Source organism: Zosterops lateralis (genome assembly GCF_965231275.1).
Source record: "Zosterops lateralis genome assembly, chromosome: 4".
In the NCBI taxonomy this organism is placed as follows: domain Eukaryota; kingdom Metazoa; phylum Chordata; class Aves; order Passeriformes; family Zosteropidae; genus Zosterops; species Zosterops lateralis.
In genome coordinates this window covers 70,976,629-70,995,302 of record NC_139765.1, presented here as the reverse complement: position 1 = coordinate 70,995,302, position 18,674 = coordinate 70,976,629, and the positions used below count along the sequence as shown (strand labels likewise).

Genomic DNA, 18,674 nt, shown 5'->3' with positions numbered 1-18,674 from the left:
TTTTGTGCCTCTTTTGTTGTCAGCCCCCCTGTCAAACTTTCACACCCTATTTATGGGTCAGACTCATTTTGAGGCTCACTGGATGCCTGGTCTCTCCCCAGCTTGGTGCAACCATCAATTCAAACCACACAAATTGATAACACAACTGAGGAGGTGGTAGGTCAAAATTCCCTCCTAATTTTGGCACCTGGGGTTTATCTGTCAGGACCCTGTGATGGTGTTTTACTTCTTTGCCTCTTCTTCTCCCTCAGACAGTGGTCAGCCCATAGGAAATGTGACTTATCTTCACAAAAGCCCTTTTCCTGCAGATGTAATGGAAATGTTTTCTCACAAGCCAAGTGTTTCCTAAAATAATTCGTGCTGCTACTTTCAGTTACACTCACATCTTGATTGTGCTTCCAGGAGTGGCTGCTCCTGGTGGCCTGTGGGGAAACCATGTTTTGGGAGGAGATCTGAACTTTCACAAAGGCATGGGGTGATAGGACAAGGGGTGTTGGCTTTAAAGTGACAGAGAGCAGGGTTAGATGGAATATTGGGAAGAAATTCTTGGCTGGGAGGGTGGTGAGGCCCTGGCACAGGTTGTCCAGAGAAGCTGTGGCTGCCCCATCCCTGGAAACATTCAAGGTCAGTTTGGACAGAGCTTGGAGCACCCTGGGATAGTGGAAGGTGTCCCTGCCCACAGCAGGAGGGGTTGGAATGGGATGATCTTTGAGGTCCCTTCCAACCTAAATCAGTCTGTGGTACTATGACTCCCCTGAACTGGTCAGGCAGTTGTGTGAGCTGATCAGTGTAGGTCCATTCCAACTGAAATATTCTATATTCCTTTCCTTTCCTTTCCTTTCCTTTCCTTTCCTTTCCTTTCCTTTCCTTTCCTTTCCTTTCCTTTCCTTTCCTTTCCTTTCCTTTCCTTTCCTTTCCTTTCCTTTCCTTTCCTTTCCTTTCCTTTCCTTTCCTTTCCTTTCCTTTCCTTTCCTTTCCTTTCCTTTCCTTTCCTTTCCTTTCCTTTCCTTTCCTTTCCTTTCCTTTCCTTTCCTTTCCTTTCCTTTCCTTTCCCTGTTTGGATGCCTATGCAAGGCCCAGCTGTAGCTCCTCTGCCTCCTCCAAACCCACTCTCTCCCCACAGGAACTCAAATTTGTTGCAGCCTCCCAAATCCCACTCCCCAAATCCAACTCCTTCTCAAGCCAGATCCTGGCATGGTGGAGCTGAATTTTCTCACCAGAAACTTGAGCTTCATCAGATCTTTGATGCACAACCAGTGTCAATAGCCAGGCTCTATGAGAGAAGAAACTTTGCCTATGTGCCAGCAGGGAAGAACAAAGCAGATCTCTGGAGAGCAGCATTAGGGTAAAAATGCATCTTTGGAAGTGTGATTCCTGTTTTGGAGGGTTGGAAATAATATATGAGTTCTTTATGGGGAAAAAAATAAATATAGCAGTTTTTCTGCACAGTCCTCAGAAGGAAGAACCTTCTCCCCAAATCAGGTCATTGCCTGGACTCCAGAGGGATCCGTGGATAAAAGTGGCTCAGCCCATTTTTCCTGAAAGGTGAAAAATTGGTCAAACTTTTCCAGGGGTGAATTTGAGAAAAGCCCAGAACTTGTGGTCACCATGTGGGGAAACTTTCTGTGGCCACTGATGGAGCTCCTGCAGTGATTAGAAACAGAAGAACAGACCCAGGTTTTTATACTGATTTAGCAGTAAAAATACCCTATTTTGGCATTGCAGCACGTTGCAGAGCTCTCTGCTGTGGGAGAGTTCTCTCTTGTCAGGAGAGTTGTCCTTCAGCTGCATCCCCCACTGAGGAACAGCTTCATCCTTTGAAAGTCTAAAGTATTCTTCAGAAACCAAACACAGATCTCTTTGCATGTGGTGTGCAATTGTTGTGAGGTAATTGTTTGGACTTAATGATTATCAATGTGAGGTAATTGGGCTTAATGATCTTGGAGGTCTTTTCCAACCTTAATGATTCTGTGATTCTGTGTCACCTTATCCCGTCAGGGATGTGGGAGACCCTCATAACAGGGATGGACACTTGCAGTCAGTGCATCCCTTGGGGGATCTGCTTTATTTTGGGAACCACTTGCAGGGCTTTGCATGGAAGCTGGTGGACCTGCCATCTGAGGGAGACCTGCATCCTGAGACCCAGCAGGTCTTGTCTTCTTGCTCTTGCTCTGAAGTCCTGTGAGCTTGGCTACGTTTGGAGGTTCCTCTTGTCCTCCTCTGCTCTGTTTCCTGCTGGACTCAGTGATACCAGAACACAGAGTTTGATATGACTTTGGAGAGCGAGAGGGAAGCCCTGAGCGAATGACTCGTGGTTTACGCCAGTGTTCACTTCCACAAATACATGTTCTGAGGGGGGAACCAATGGCAATTTCCTTAGTTCTGCATTTACCTTGGCATTTTTGCTTTTCCTCAGGTGTCAACTCTCAGGATGACCCAGTACAAACCCCAACACCTGCTTTAACCACCGCCAACATCAAAGAAACCACCAAGACCGCAGAAATCACCACTACCACAAAAATCACCAGTACCACAAAAATCACCAATACCACAGAAGCCCCTGCAACGACCATCACTACAACAACCACAAGGACACCAGCCACCACTGCATTATCCCCTACCATAGCCCTAACCACCAACTCCGCCACCACTGGGCAAGGAACCACTCAGACCCCTGTGACACCACCCATCCCTGCTGCATCCACCACTGTCACACCCCCGCCAACACCGCCCGCAACCACAACACCCACCACAACCGGGAGGACCAGCTCCACAGCATCGACTACCACCCCCACCCCGTTCCTGTCTGGGCAGGACAGCTTAACACAGAATGCTGCCACCCCTGCTGCAAACTCCACTCCTCCCCAGCAGCTCAGTGGTGCTGCAGCCACTACAGGAAGCTCGGAGACCACTCATGCTGCTGAAAAACCCACCACCACTGATAAAGCCAGTCCTCCAGGAGTTGCAGGGTCTGGTGGCACATCCGTCCCCACCACACAACCTCAGGGAAACCAGACTTTGAGTTATTTGCCTAACACCACTGTGAGCACCACAGTGGTGAAGACTAACCCTCCCCAAAGCTCCAAGGAGTGTGTTGTCCCTCCTGCCCAATGTACCACCAAGCAGCCTCCTTCTTCCAGTTCTACAGATGCCCAGGCACCAGCGCCTTCCACCAGTTCTGGAAGCAATGGCACTGCTGTTACCACTCCCGTTGGATCCCTGTCCCTCACCACTACTCCAATGTCACAACCTGACAGCAAAGAGGCACCCACCACCACAGCTCCTGGGACAGGTAACAGAAGACAGGAACCTTGGTTTCCTGTGCTGGGGAGGCCTTTTTGTGTTTTCTCTCATTATGGGCTGTCACCACCTTGTCTCATTTTTAGGACCTTCCAATGCTGTTGTCTGTGTGACAAGTGCGTGTTTGGGTCCCTGCTGTCCTCGGTGGAGGTCGAGTCAATGCAGTTAGTGAAATCCAAGGAATGCATCAACAGGCAAAGCTCAGGCATTGGCTTTTGGAGGGACCAAAGGGTGCCTGAAGCACCATCAACTGCAGTGGCTTGATCTTCAGTGACGGGGAAGGACAGCAGCGGCAGAGATGGGTTGGGGACTGACAGAGGAGAGCTGGGGAGGCTGGCAGTGACAGCTGAGTGTGACAGCCCCAGGAATGCTGCCTGTGGAGGAACCCTGGTGCAGCTGACAGCTTAGGGAAGGCTGTCTGGGCATGCACAGAAAATGAGCTTTAGATGACTAAGGAGATTTTGTGGCTAAATTCTGAGTTTACAGCCCCTGAGCTGACTTTGGTAGGACGTTTGGGAGGGCTTGGGCTGCTGACTGCTGTCTAAGCAGCATTAGGAGTGCCCACGTGCTGTTCAGGACTTTGCTGAACACCGTTAAGGTGTTTTCTCTGACCTCTGGAGTTTTACAGGTGTGTTAGTTGCTGGGTGTCCTGGTGAGGCACAGCTCAGCCTCCCAAACTGGTATTTTTTTCTGGTAGCATTTACAGGGAAGTCATCACCCTGTGGGACTGTGAGGGCTCCATGGAGACTTCCAGACTTGGCTGGGATTGTGGGTTCAGCCCACATCTGGCTCTGAATAAAAGCTGTGATCACTCTGGAGCCCTTCATTATCTACCCTGGAAAATGCTCTTCTTGATCTGATTTCCAGTTACCTGGAATACAGGAGCCACTAAAAAACCATCTCCATCCCCCTCAGCCTCCCAGCTGTTGGCATCACTAAATGGCCCAAGGTTTTATTGCAAGGCCATCTTCACTGGCGTCCCCCAAGTCATGTTTTCATGTGTGGGCAGGAATGAGTGAGATGGATATTTTCATGAAGGATGTTTCTCTTTCTTTCCCCTCCTGCTCCACAGGGCTGCTCTCCACTGAAGGATGATATATAAAATTATGTTAATTCAAATTGGGCCTCAAGCATTAAGCCTGAAGAGGTCTAAAAAACCCTTTATATTTAATAAATAGCTGGCAGAATGCATGAGAAACAGATGGCTTTGGAATTAATTCTCTCCTGGAGCCTTCAGAATGTGTCTGGGAGGGAAATATCCCTCATCTTTTTCTGTGGAAGAGGCAGGAGTCCCGAGAGCAAACAGGCTGTGAACATCCTGTGGCATTTTAAATCTCTTTGTCACCACTTAAGGATCAATTAGGAAGCCAGGGAAGATGAACCATGTCTTCAAAGGGTTCTGGGGAGGCAGGAGCAAGGCTGTGCTCCCACTGCACAAACAATTCTAAGATGTGGCAGAACTTAACCAAGTCCTGCAGGTGACCTCAGTTATCTGAGACACCTGAATGAGTCTGGTAGATCTGGGACTTGTGCCCTTCTGGAATAGCAGGCAGGACACCCCAGGCTGCCTCCTGTAGAACCAGGCACTACTTTCCAAGCATGTCACCCTGGAATTTTTCCATGGAGGTGCAGCCAGCAGAGGTTATATGGCATTACATCCCCTCCTAGCACAGGGGGGTGGCAGATCCTGGGTAGCCAGGTCTGTGTCTGTTGAGGAAATCTCCATGGGAGACACTTCAGATAAGTGAAACTAGGGTCACCCCATACTTCTAAATTATCACCCAGCTACCCACACAATGGCCTTTGGTTCCCTCTCTCCAGAACACTCTGATGAGTTTTCAGCAGCAGAAAATAAAATCACTAATCAGATTCTTTCCATATCAAAGCTAATTTTAAAAAGATATAAAATTAAAGGAGCAATCTAAAGCCTCTCCAGCCTTTGACACAAAGAGCTTCAAGGCAGGGCTAGAGATGAAAACTGATTTTGGGGAGGTCTCTAACAGAGCTGTGCCAGCTGTATCCTCTATACTGTGTCAGTGTCTGTCTTGTTTGTTTTTTGGTGCATATTGGGGAGCCAGACCAGAGCACCCGCGGGGCTGGACCTGCACCAGGCAAACCCACCAGTGCCTCCCAGAGCCCTGACAGTGCCCAGACACCAGACCAGACAGAGAGCTGCGGTTCTGGCCACCAGCAACCCAACATTTCTGACACAAACAAGGTAATGGCACCAAGTGGGAAGGTGGGCACCTCTCAGGGGTGTTAATTTAGCTGCCATCCCACATGCACGTGGAGTCTGTGGCTCTTCTTGCTGTTTCTGTGTCAGAGAGAGAGAGAGATCTGCCAGCAAATTTATTCCAGGTTGTAGAATCACAGAACTCTCTGGGTTGGAAAGGAGTTTTAGAGGTTCTTTACGCTCATCCTTTTCTCCTGGAGCTTTCCAGAGAAGAGACAATGAGGATGGAGGTGAAGAGGAGCGTGTGCAGGAGAGGGGTCTGGAGCACCAGGAGGATGTGAGGGATCTGGGAGGGCTCAGCCTGGAGAAAAGGAGGCTCAGGGGGATCTTCTGGTTCTCTGTACCTCCCCAGGAGGGTGCAGCCAGCAGGGGATCAGGCTCTTTTCCCCAGGAAACGAATGATGGGCTGTTGGATTGATGACCAACCATCCTTCCAACCTTTGTGCACCACTGAGAGTTGCTTTTCTTCTGCCTTTCCAGCTCTTCTGTCACGACCAGGTGCAACATGCCAGGCCCACCATTCAGCTGAAAGAACCTAGAACCTGTGTAAGTACCACCTTTTTGGCTTCCATGGAGAATTAGCAGCTGTTGGAGGTTCAGATTTTAACCTGTGGTGCTCTGAGCATGTGAGAAAATGCTCTGAAATGAGGGAATTTCATCAAAGTTGCAACCAATGTAAAATGGTGAATGCAAACCCTGCATTCAGCAGTGTCACCACTGCTGGTGACACTGGGGGATGTGGCAGGAGGAGAAGAGGCCAGTGTTGTCTTCTCCATGTAGAAGGACCAGGTGAACCCACCCAGGTCCTACAGAAAGACAAATGGAAAATTTTAAAGGGTAAATCTTACCCTATGCTGGCAGGAAATCTTCTTGCCTAAACTGAGGGGCTGGAATTTTGTCCCCAAACCCAAGGAAAAAAATGAGGTGTTCCTTCACAGTCATTGTGCACTTGTGAGGTCTTGTACCTCACATTGGGTAGGGTGACACCCAACTGCAGAGCAACTGGGAAGCAGAGGAGCCTGGAGTTTGGGACTCACTGTGCTCCTCAGTGCTCTCACAGAACCCTAAAGTGAGAGGAAAAAAACCTCCATTTCACTTGTTTCAGACCCTGTACAAGACCAGGGAGCAGGTGGGAAGGCTGGGGGCAGGCAAGCCCAACCCAGGACCCCACACCAGGACTCTTTCTGGTGGGTGGGCACTGCCTGCTGTTGTTCCTGAGAATATCCTCCTTCAGAATGGTTCTGGTGGAAATTGTGAGCTTCCTGCAATAGGGAAGATGCACTGTGGTGATAAGTTCCAAATAGGAAGTTTTTTGGTGATAGAGGAAGAGGCACCAGTAAATGGCTGGTGAGGCCCAGACGAAGTGACTGTGGGTAGGGCTCAGGGGTGGGTTTTGGCAGGATAATGCTCTGGTTTCTGGCAGTGTAAGCAGTGGAAAATTGGCACTTCAGGGGCCTCCTCACAGCCTGTAGGGACACCTCCCACTACACCAGATTGCTCCAAGCTCTGTCCAGCCTGGCCTTGGACACTTCCAGGGATGGGGCAATCTCAGCTTCTCTGAACAACCTGCTCCAGTGTCTCACCATCCTCACAATAAATAATTTCTTCCTAATATCTAACCTAAATATCTGCTCTTTTAACTTAAAACTGTTCCCCTTTGTCCTGTCATTCCCTGTCCTAAGTGAATCACAGAATCAGCCAAGTTGGAAGGGACTCTCCAAGTGAAGCCACACTGTGTTCACTAAACCCCTTCAGACACATTGTGAGTGCAACTATTGACCACAGCAGCTCTTGAAATTCCCTGTGCCTGGGTGATGGCCCTGCCTGGCAGCCCTGGAAAGGGCTTGGACCTCCCAGCACCATCCACTGTGCTCCTGGAGGAGGGAAAGCCCCTGCCTGGTGTGTGTTGTCACCTTCCTACTCTGGCTGCTGCTGGGTGTAAATGCTCCTTGTCCACACACCTGCAGTAGTGGTGATGTCCTTAGTGATGCTGCTCTGAATGTTGGGGATGATTCCAAGGAGGGGCCTGATTTCCATGAATCCCCAGCAGGATGGTCCATCCTGAGACCATCCCTTTCCCCATGTAATGCCTGGACACAGCTGCAGGTTCATGCTGGAAAACCTTCTCATCAAATTTTGTATTGAATATATAAAAATATGCAATCAGAGTGACAAAATCCAATTTGGGAGCCTAAAAGGACTTAGGATTGAGTTGGTGTTTAAAGCTTTCTCCTTCCTTCTGGGCACAGTGATGTTCCAGAGCTGCTGTCCTTCCCGTGGAGTTGTACTGGGAGGATTTTGGAAGCAGGGATGGTGAGGCTGGGAAGCTGAGGGATGGGCAGACATCACATCTTTGGCATCATGGCCTGCCCCAGGGCCATGGAGCATTGGAGCAGGTGAGCCAGGGAGTCTCCTACCCTGCTTCCCTTTGATTCCTCTGGGTGCAATAACCAGCCCAGAGCATTGTTAGCACAGAATGCCAATTACGCCCCAAAACAGCCACAGAAAGGCTGCAGGGCTGCAAGGGTGCATCCTCCCACGGGCTGCATCCTCCCATCCCATCGCCCTCCTCAGCTGCCAAAATACCTCCTCCCCTGCTCGCCCTTAACTTTCCACTCGTTGTATTCCTGAAAATTGCAGCCCATTTTGTGCCTCCCAGGCCGAGCAGATAACGGAGAAATGGCACTATCTGGTTTCCCTGCTTTGTAGGCCTGGTAAACACGGCTGTGGCCAAATCCTGACAGCAAAGTGAAAAAATCCTTTGCGTTTCACAGCCCGTGGGAAAACAGGAAAGTGTGTACTGTGAGGAGTGTTCCAGAAACAGCTCTGATCCTGCTCCGAGAACAAGCCAGAGTTAGGGTGGTATTGTACTAAAAATCAGGTTCAGCAAGAAGCCAGGGCAGTGTGGGGGGACCAATAGTGGGGGACATGTCTGGATCACACAGGGCAGGGGAGAGGACACTGGAGAGCCACTCACCCCATCCACTGCTGGGCTGGTGGGGCAGCACCAGTGATGGGGAGACCCCAGCAAACAGCTGGGACTGAACCCAGGAACTGCAGACCTGTCACCCCACCACACCTCATATTCTCCAGAAAACAAGGAACTCAAACTATAAATCCTTAAAAAAAAAAAGCCAAATATACAGCTGCTGCCACTTTGTGCACTGCAGGTGTTTCACAGGCTGGTTGGTTTCCTGCATCCTTCTTCTTCAGGTGATGCTTTGAACCAATGCTGAACAGTTTGGTCCATGTTTTCCCACCTTCTCCTTCTCCTTCCTTTGATTACAGCAGGATCTTAATGAGTTTTTTAAAAAAGCTTATTAGCTCAATACCTCACATTCTATAGGATGACTTCTTCCAAGGTCTGGCTCACAAATGTATTTTCAGTTGGGTTTCTCCTGCCTTGGAAGGGATGGATGGAGGGATGGAGGGATGGATGGATGCATGGATGGATGGATGGATGGATGGATGGATGGATGGATGGGTGGATGGATTCTCTGCTCCTCATCCCAACCCCAAAATGAGTTAGGTAAAGTGAGAAGTGATGATGACAGAGGTGGTTGGTGTAGCCTGAGCTGTGGTTCACCCACACAGCCCCGTGTCCATCTCCAGGGCTTCCTCCTCCATTGTGCCCCCCACCTGGACACAGATGTGCCAAGGATCTGAGTCACTGGATGCTGGGGAGCAGCAGAACCTGCTGCAGTGGGAGATGCAAAATCCACAGCAGGACCACTGGAATTGCTGTGTGACACCCCCTGCTCTGGGGACACAGGACAGTCCCTGCAGCAGGCAGAGGGACTCCCTCACCCAGCAGGGTCATGGTGCCCCCTCACCCCGCGCAGCTGGCGGGGCCGGTTTGTTGACTCAAGTGCTGTTACCTCATTCGGGGATGTTGGTTTTAGGTCCCCGCCAGTGTGGGAACCGGATCCGAGCCGCTCGGCAGCGCCTGTCAACTGCGGCCAAGGAATGCAAGAGGCTCCGGCGGTGCAGGGGGAGCTGCCAGGGCATCCCCACCAGCCTCACCCTGCCCCTCTCCAGCCCTGGAAAGGGACAATCCCTCCGGTTCAGCCTCTGATGGGCTTTAAGCACTGCTCACCAGCTGCCACTGAAGTGGTCTCAGCGAGGTTTTAGCCTCGCATCCCATTTCCCTCCCCACCCAAAAAAAGGAAATTTCCACCCCCCCCCCCCCCCGCCCCATGGGGTGGCAGGGGAAATCATTTAATTATTAATTATTAAGAGCTGGGGGAAAGCAGAGCTGCGGCAAAATCAGGGGAAGGAGGATGCAGGGAGGCAGCAGAGGCTTTTCCTTCCTCTGCCAAGCAGAAAGTGCTGCGCAGACAGGGACTGGTAAATCACAGGACATTCCAAGCGTAGGAGCACAACCCAGCGTCCAGACGTGATAAAACCACCGAGCTACATCCCCCTCTTCCCTTGCCCTGCTGAGAACAAGCTTTCCAGGGAATGCTGCCCTCGGGCTGGGGCAGATTTCCCACTCAGCTCTTTTCCCAGCGATGGCACAACCCCACAGAGGGGCCCCGAGGAATGCAAAGCGAAAGGACAGGCGAGGGACAGTGGCTGTTCCCAGGGACAGCCAGGGCCTCACGATGCTGAGCTCACCCTCGCACGGTATCCGGGGCCAGCCTTCCGCCCCGGCAAGTGCATCCTGTCTCCACTGCTGCTTCCCAAATATTTAGATAAGATGGGGTGAGATTAGGTGCGTCCCTGGGCCGGGCAGCTCCCATCCCTGCGGTGCAGCAAGCAGGGTGCTGCCAGCCACCCGTGGGGTTGGGATGGGAGGGGAAGGTTTGGGGTGATGGAGGAGGCAGGAGCAGAGCCTTTCCCAGCCAGGCACCTCATTTCAGCAGGGATTAAAGACTTTTACACACATGAAAGACTTGTGCACACAGGAGCTGTATGTACAGCAGCTCTCATATAGGACCTGTGAGAGAGCCAGGTCTGTGCACAGGGTCATGGAATGATTTAGGTTGGAAAAACCTGCTAAGATCATCAAGTTCAACCATTAACCCAGCACTGCCAAATCCACCACTAACCCACGTCCCCAAGTGCCACATCCACACGTCAGGATCTGTGCAGGCAGGAGGGTGATCCCCTCTACCTTAGTGAGCTCCCAGATGCTACAAAGCATTGAGCAAAAACCCTCAGGAACACCAGAGAGGGAGTGTGGGCTCCATCCACCCCTCTCCCATCTCTCCAGGGTTGCTTTGGTTTGCCCAGAGAAGTTGTGGCTTTCCCATTCCTGGAAGTGTTGAAGGCCAGGTTGGATGGGGCTTAGAGCAACCTGGTCTTACAGAAGTTACAGGGAGTGGAACTGGGTGATGTTTTGGGTCCTTATAATCCAAACCACTCTGATTCGTTCTGTGATTCCATCCAAAAGCAAGACACACACTCTCCTGCTCTTCCCTGCAGAGCTGTGGGGGAGTTTTAGGCAGGACAGGGACCTGTGTTGGTGGGGACAGAGGGTAGAAAGGCTGGAGAAGCCTTTGGGGGAACTGTGGGGCTGCAGAGCCCTGCCCCGCTCCCACTGTGGCCCCCTGGCCTCGCCAGCACCCCCGCCCCGCTTCCCTCAGGGACCTGCTATTCCTGGAACACCGAAAGCTGCGGCTCACAGATAAGGCTGGTGCAGGGCCCCGGTGAGGAACGGCAGCCAAGAGCTCGGCTTCTTGTAAAGAAACTACTTTTAAACTTTTCCTGTTCCCTGGGAGGGCCGGCGGCAGCCGGGCAGTGCACGGGGATGAGGGAAGATCACAGAACCCATTTGGTTGGAAAAGACCTCCGAGATCACCGAGTGTGACCCAACACCACCTTGTCAACCAGACCGTGGCACGGAGTGGCACATCCAGTCCTAAAAGGGACATTCTATAAGGATGGGGCATCCTGCATCCCTGGAGATGGGGTGGGATGTCCCTGGGTGGGGGAGCAAGCAGTGCTGACCCTCGCTGTCTCCACAGGAGGAGTGGAATATTGCCAGCAGGAACGACTCCTTCTATGAGAGCTTCTGCTCCACGGCCCAGCACGTGTTTAACGCCAGCAGGGACCGGTGCACGGTGACACTGATGGCCTGCCAGCCCCACTCCCGGCACTGGGCTGTCTGGGTGGTCCTGCACCGTGAGTATGAGCCCACCCTCCTGCTACACTGGGACAGGGTGACACTGGGGACCCCAGAGCTGGAGGCTTGGCAGAGTCCTCAGGTCTACCAGAGCTTGGCCAAAGGGTTCTGTTCCCATGGCTGCCCCATCCCAGCAGTTTGGGAGAGGTACAGTGATCCCAGAAATGAGCTTTGAGCCCCAAGGAATGCACCAGATCCCTCTGCCATGTTGAGTCAAGGCATTGACCAGTGTCCAGGAGGAATTCCTCCCATGGTGGTTAAAATTGGGTGCCCAGTTCAAATCCTTCCCCAAAGACCACAGAGAGGAGCTTCATGCCCATGTCTGAGCCCCAGCTCAGAGCTGGGGGTTCCCAAATATTACTTTAGGATCAGGGTGCCTGCAAGATGGAGACATGCTGCTGCCTGAGCATGAGGGGAAGGAAGGCCTGAGCTCCACCCTGCTCTTACTCATCACCAGAGCAGGGGTTGAGTGGGTGATCCAGACCCCACATCCAACCTCAGGGAAGGCACCCAGGCACTGGGGACTAATCCTTGAGGAGCCAGGTACAGCCCCTCATTTGGCTCTCTTGTAAATCAGCCACTGGAGATCAATGGTGGGGCCTGGGAGCTCTGGGGCTATCCCCCTTTCCAGAAGAGATCTTGGCTCCTTGTCTGGATGTGAAGCACCTACAAGGGTTGGCTTCATCCTCACCCATCTTCATCCACCTCCTCCAGAAAGGGGGTTACCCCTCTGACCAGGGGATGGTGGCACAACCTGTCCCCTCTCCACACCGTGTGCTCACTAAAGCCTTTTCCTTCCCCCAGATCCCTTGGACTCTGAAGAAGTCCTCAAGGAGCTGCAGGAGAAGAAGGACAAGTTAGAGGAGGTAAGTGGGTTCCTGGTCATGCCATATCTGCCCCCATGGATGTCCCCCCGTGGTGGGTGGCACAGGAGCCTGACCTGTCCCTTCTGTGGCAGCTGGGCATTGCCAACATCACCTCTGGCAAAATGGTGGAGGACATGACCATCAATGATGAGTTCAGCACCCCCCTGATCATCACCATCATCACCCTGGCCGGGTCCTTGCTGCTCGTCGCCGCCATCTACGGCTGCCACCAGCGCTTCTCCCAAAAGAAGGACCAGGTAAGGTGGCAGGAGGGTGGGACAGGTATCCCAAGACCTTTTCCATCATCCCAGAGGCATCTCCAGGAGATGAGGATCATCAGTGCTGCTGTCTCTGCCCGTGGAGACATCCTGGCTTGCCCAGTGGGCACCACTCTGGGTCATAATTTTGCCAAGAAAGCCTTTCTCAATCCAAAACCGCATTCCAAAAAGAAGCTGTATCCCTCAAAAAAAAAATTTCTTGAAATACTTTTACAAGTAGTGGGGCTGGGTTGAGTGCCAGGGAGCCTCAAGCTGTGTGCAGAGCATCAGCAGGAGGGGCACTGACACCACCACATCTTTGCAAGAGCTGGGCCAAGGCCAAATTTCAGAGCAGCAGCAGCAGCAGCAGCAGGATTTAAGGAAGAACCAACACAGAAAGAGAAAATAATATGATTTTTATCTCAGGCAGCAATCCTAGGTGATTTTAGTGTAGCATCCACCTGCAAGGACTGGCCATTCCCATGTCCTGGGGCACTGAGGTTTGCACTGGTCCCAGCTGCTGTTCCTGAGGACTTAACACTAGGACAGACAGAAACAGAAAAGGAAAATAAATATGAAATCAGATAATGCAATCAGGGTAAACCACCCTCCTGATGCAGAAGCAAACCTACTTCACTCCTACTTCATCTTCCCCTGGACCAGCTCATCCTTTCTCAGCAATCCCAACCTCTGCCCCACAGGAAAACAAAGCATAAAGCTTTAAATATTTACAGTGCAAGGTAGGTGAACACAGGAGGGAGGGAAGATCAAACCAATGCCCCTGTCAGACTTGTTTGTACTTTCCAGGCTTGATTTTTTGGGAAGAAATAGGGAGAGAAGCAAGACCTCAATAAATACTTGACCTGCACTGTGGTCCCCTTTGAGCTTCCAGGATTTCATCATCCCTTGCATGAAACCTCCCTGGTGGGGGTGAGAAACATTCCACCAGGGACAGACAACAGCATAACACGCCCCATGTTGTTCAGAAAACAGGTAGAAATAGGGTATTTTTAGTGATGGGAACATGTGTCCCTAAAATAACCTGGTGCAGAGGAATAGGTACCAGTCCAACTTGGATGTCCCAGAAGTAAATTCCCTCCAGGCACAGGGTAAAAGAGTAAAAGCAAAGCAAGGGATGCCATTTCCGAAAACCAAACACACTCCTCCTTCCTGGCTTTGTTTTTGGGTGGTTTCTTTTGTTCTCCTTCTGTTTCGTTTCCAAAAATGACTTGAAAGTTTGTTTTTTTTTTTTTTTCTATTTTATTTTGTTTTTTTCTCCAATCATCTTCACCCCCCTCCACCTCCCTCCCTGTTGTTTTACCTTGGAAATACCCAGAACATCCACCCTGATGTCCCCGGGTTTGATGATGGACATGTGGCCCTGATCTTTAATGTGAGTTCCAACACAGGGATCGGAGGGGCGGGCGCCGCATCCGTAACACCCCCAGCTCTCACCTCCGGTGCTTGGTAGGGTCCAGGAGCTTTTAACAGGACTAAAGCCCAGCTTTACAGCCCCTTTCCCCCTTGCTGCATGGCTGGAGGGTGCCTTGCCATGGTGGGACACCAGCAATCCCACAGGGAAGCAGCCTTGGGAGAGCCCAGGTGTGTCCTCTGCTTTTGAGCATCCCACAGTCCCCACCCTGCCACAGGTGACACAGGGGACTCCCAGCAGCACCTCTGCAGCTCCTGTGCTAGTACCAAGCCCTGCAGTTTTGCTTCTCCATCCCTCTCCTTCTCCATGGATTCCCTCCCACGCCTGTCTCCTGACATTTACTAGGAGCACTGTAATAGAGCAAGCTGTGAATCCAGGCAGATTTTAACAGGGCTCCCCAAAAAGGGCTGAGCAAGGAGTGCAGCTCCCCACTGAATCTTTCCAGGGAAGGATAGGGGTAAAGGACCCACCGAGAGCCCTGTGGTTTTCAAAAAGGGATGACAAGGACTGCAGTTCCCCACTGAATCCCTCTAAGGAAGGATGGGGATGAAGGAGCCCAAGTGGATGCAAAATTAGGATGGGCTGGGGTTCTGCCAAGGGATGAAGGGCTGAGTCGGAGCCTGAAGTGAATCACATCAAAGGACCTGGGTGACAAAGTGCCTGATTCCATCTTTCCTTGCCTGATTTCCATTGAGAGTTCCAGAATGAGGAGGGATAATGCTCAAGAACTGGCAGGTGGGAGCTACCCCTGAGTAGAGGAGAATAATAATAAAGCAGCTAAAAAAGGGGTGGAGAGCAAGGGGAGGGGAAGAGCAGATTTGAGGTAGGGAGGCAGGAGTTGAGATGCAGTTGAGATGCTCAACCTCTTCCCAAGGTCCTGGGGGGAACAAACTGAAGCTGGCAGCTGCTCCTGGAGGTTTTCCACATGTGCTCTTTCCTCCTTCTCATCATCAGCAGAGTCTTCCTCTTGCCAGCTCCATGCTATCCCCTTGCTGCCCCCTGCCTCAACCTTAAAATCTCTATATGTAATTACATAGATCTATATGGGGCAGGTGTCACAGCTGGCTGGGAGGTGACAGCCCTGAGGTGACACTCACAGCGTGGCCAAGGTGTTGTTCAGTGGGGTTTATGGTTTTCTTTCCTCATAGCAGCGCCTGACCGAGGAGATGCAGACCATGGAGAACGGCTACCACGACAACCCCACCCTGGAGGTGATGGAGACCTCCTCTGAAATGCAGGAGAAGAAGGTGAACCTCAATGGTGAGCTGGGGGACAGCTGGATCGTTCCTCTGGACACCCTCATGAAGGAGGACCTGGAGGAAGAGGAGGACACGCATTTATAGGATGCGGAACTCGATCAAGAGAAAAACAACCACCACCACCCCCCAAAGAAACCCCATAAACCCGACACGCACGCCCACAGAGCTCCAAAATAAGGCAAAATTCCCCCCCAAAAAGCAGAAAATCCCTTAATGAACTAATCATGGCCCCTTGTGCCGCCACAGGGGATTCAGGATGGAAGAGGAGAGGACATGAGAAGACACCTCTGGGGCACATCAACACAAGCCACATCTGGCCAAGCACCCTCCATCTCCCATCCACCTCCCAAGCCAGATCTGACCAGCCATGGGCAAAACAGGGTGGCTTTGCTCCTGAAGAGCTGCTGGTGTCTCCTCCAAGCACGTCCCCTCCCATCCCACATCCGACCACACCAGCTGCATCCCCCAGCTACCAAGTGGCTCAGAAATCAAGAGAAATAAAATAAATAGGACAGGAGATGGAGCACGTCTGACAGCAAAGCAGCACCTGGCAATTACAGCTCGACAAATCCTCTGGCCCACGCTGTTTAGTCATCACCCTGCCCTCCCTGACACCCAGGTAGTGAATGAAAAAACTGGAACAGTCTGTTCCTTTTTAATCTGGTTTCCATCCTCTCCTCAGAGCTAAAACGTACAGGAACCCCTCGTTGTGCCACAGGCAAATGGATGCACCTGGACCCAGCGGGATGGCAGGGATGCAGCAGTGCCAAGTGATGCTCAGCCCCACTGCCAAGGGCTATGGAACAGACCCTGCACCCACCTGGAGACTGAGAGAGGTGCAGCAGCTTCTTGTTTTGAAAGGATGAGATGGAGGGAGAGGAAAAGGAGGAATTCTTTGAGTTCATCCCTCTTAGGAAGGGTGTGGAGAGCAAGAGCGATGCCTGGTCTCTAGCCCAGCTGTGATTTGGGGGGTTTTGTGGTGCAGGAGCCCAGCTCTGGTGCTGCATTTCCCTATAGAAGGATCACTTGCCTTCCAGGAATTACACAGCAGCATCTCACAGCCCTCATCCATCCTCCACAAGACTGTGGGACACATGCACCACGATGGTTTGTGATTTTTGAGGGCACATTTTCCTGCGTGAGCAGCAGAAGAGGTAAAAGAGCAGCAGAACATGAGCCAGGGAGCTTGGTGGCACTCACGTGGCCCTTGGTGTTTCATCCCCTTGAGGTTTAAAAGCTCAGCCCATGCTCTCAAGCTCTTCTCCACAAGCCACTAAAGTAACAGAGACCTGCAAAGCAACCTCCAGCTCAGCAGCAAAGCTGGGACTGAACTTTGTCCTGCAGCCCTTGGTCTGTCACCAGGTCTCCCTTTGCTGAAGCCTTTGAAGGGGAGAAGAAAAACATGGCTGGACTGAAGCCATTTCTGGATTTTGATTCCCCACCACAGCTCCTAAACGGCTCTGAAAGGTTGGGGAGAGTTTCATGCCTTTGCTCTGGTGAAGCAGCTCAGTCCTGGCAGAGGCAGGGGTCATCCTCCAGCTGGGCTCCATCCCCCAGCACATGAAGGACCTGAAGGTCACTTGGCTGAGTTCCTCTCCCAACATGAGGATGGTGCTTGTCCCAAACCCTCTGCAAACCAGAGGAGCTGCAGATGAGAGCGATGCCCAAACACGGCCCTTCTCCTCTGCTTGCCATAAACCAAGGCACAGCAGGGACATTCCCTTTGGGCTCTGCCACCAAGGGAACCCGACTGGGATCTGCTCCCACGGCTGCCCTGAATCAGGGGAAAAGCAGAGCCAAGCAATGGGAAGCTTGGAGAAACCCTGGTGGAGTTGGAAGTACTCAGGAAGGAGGGGACTGGGGTGTTTTGCTCAGCCCCAGGACAGGTGCTGGCAGAAGATACAAGTGGCTCTTCCCCCTTCTGTCCTTGCACTGAAGGGCAGAGTCTGAAGTGTTCAAACCTTTTTATTTTTGTATGTAAATATTCCTGGTATTCATTAGCAATGTATTCTGCACACTTCACTTACCCGTGCACTGCACTATGGGGAAATAATTTTGGAGGGGAGGAGAAATAACAAACAAAATAAATTTACAAAAAAATTAAAAATCTTAAAAAAAAAAAAAAAAGCTATAAAAAAGAAGAAAGAAAAAGCTAAAGGCCAGCCTGGTAGGGGAGTAAAATTCGACACAAAGCAGAAAAACACCTCTTGCCCAGGTAACTTCGTGCCAGGGCTTTGTCCCTGCTCTGGCAGCATCAAGTTCAGCTCTTTAATGTGGCCACAAGTCTCAGAGAACAGGCCTCAGCATCCACAACTGCTCTTGTGAGCACTGTGGCCTCCCAGCTGCCCTGACAGACAAGGAGCAGGTCCATGAGCTCACATTTCTGTCCTTCCCAGAAAACACAGTGAAAACACGGGGCAGCAGCGATGCTGTGGCCACAGGGGCTGGAGTTGCCACGAGGACACCCCTGGCAGGGCATCTCCAGGCAGTCAGGCTTTGGCATGTGCCTAAAGATTCTCCCTTCCCAGCAAAGAGATGCCAAAGTGCTTTAATGAGTCAGGTCTAAAGACTTTCCAAGAGAACCCTACAGAGGCCTGAGATCAAGTAACCTTAAATCTTTCCGAGCAGAGACGAGTGAGGACATTAACTGCTCAGCAAGTGCTTATAGTGATTTATATTTGAATAGGAATTGTACATTTATTTATTTTTCCAGACATCATATTTTTAAACCACTAATATTTTATAGTAGATTTTCCTTCCCCTATTTAAAAGAACTATTTCCACAGGAAAAGAAAACAGTACTTTTTTTTTTTTTTTTTTTAATGTTGAGAACATTCTTTTTTTGGAAAAAAAAAATCAGGTAGGAAATGCAGCAATGAGCATCTTTGGCCTTAACCCTTCCTTTCGTAGACTGTAGCCATAATTGTTAGACCAAAAAAAATAAATTAATAATAAAAAAAAGATTTATCAAGGCATTTCCTTTCTCCCTGCCCCTCCTTCCTTCCCTGCGCTCCTCTTTCTCTCCCCCAAAACAGCTTTAACATCCCACACACATTGTACAAAGAGATTCCTGCTCTTACCTTTCGGTGAGAGCTTTACAAGCAGGTCAGATGTCCTTGCAAGAGACTTTTCTATTTTCAGATTCATGAGGAAACATGTAAATAACTTTAGGAGCATTTTATCTCCCGCTCGCAGTGCCG

The 18,674-nt window shown here is 51.1% G+C and overlaps 1 protein-coding gene and 1 long non-coding RNA gene across 5 annotated transcripts in view; one reads left to right on the top strand and one right to left on the bottom strand.

The window, feature by feature from the left end:
• Positions 1-17,625, top strand: part of PODXL (podocalyxin like) — a 43,273-nt gene extending 25,648 nt beyond the window's left edge. The window contains exons 2-9 of one of the 4 annotated variants that reach the window (XM_083859478.1): positions 2,417-3,292; positions 5,379-5,518; positions 6,014-6,079; positions 11,503-11,659; positions 12,465-12,526; positions 12,619-12,783; positions 14,120-14,176; positions 15,367-17,625. In XM_083859478.1, the coding sequence (XP_083715604.1) occupies positions 2,417-3,292; positions 5,379-5,518; positions 6,014-6,079; positions 11,503-11,659; positions 12,465-12,526; positions 12,619-12,783; positions 14,120-14,176; positions 15,367-15,558 (1,715 nt within the window). In that variant the 3' untranslated portion in view covers positions 15,559-17,625. Of the gene's footprint in view, positions 1-2,416; positions 3,293-5,378; positions 5,519-6,013; positions 6,080-11,502; positions 11,660-12,464; positions 12,527-12,618; positions 12,784-14,119; positions 14,177-15,363 lie in introns of all 4 variants that reach the window. The other 3 variants (XM_083859477.1, XM_083859480.1, XM_083859479.1) reach the window with 3 other exon arrangements.
• LOC310908440 lies at positions 13,183-18,674 on the bottom strand. The gene is made up of 3 exons (XR_014589851.1): positions 18,555-18,674; positions 15,313-15,528; positions 13,183-13,323 (listed from the first exon to the last, which is right to left on the bottom strand). It is a non-coding gene; the product is annotated as an uncharacterized lncRNA (long non-coding RNA).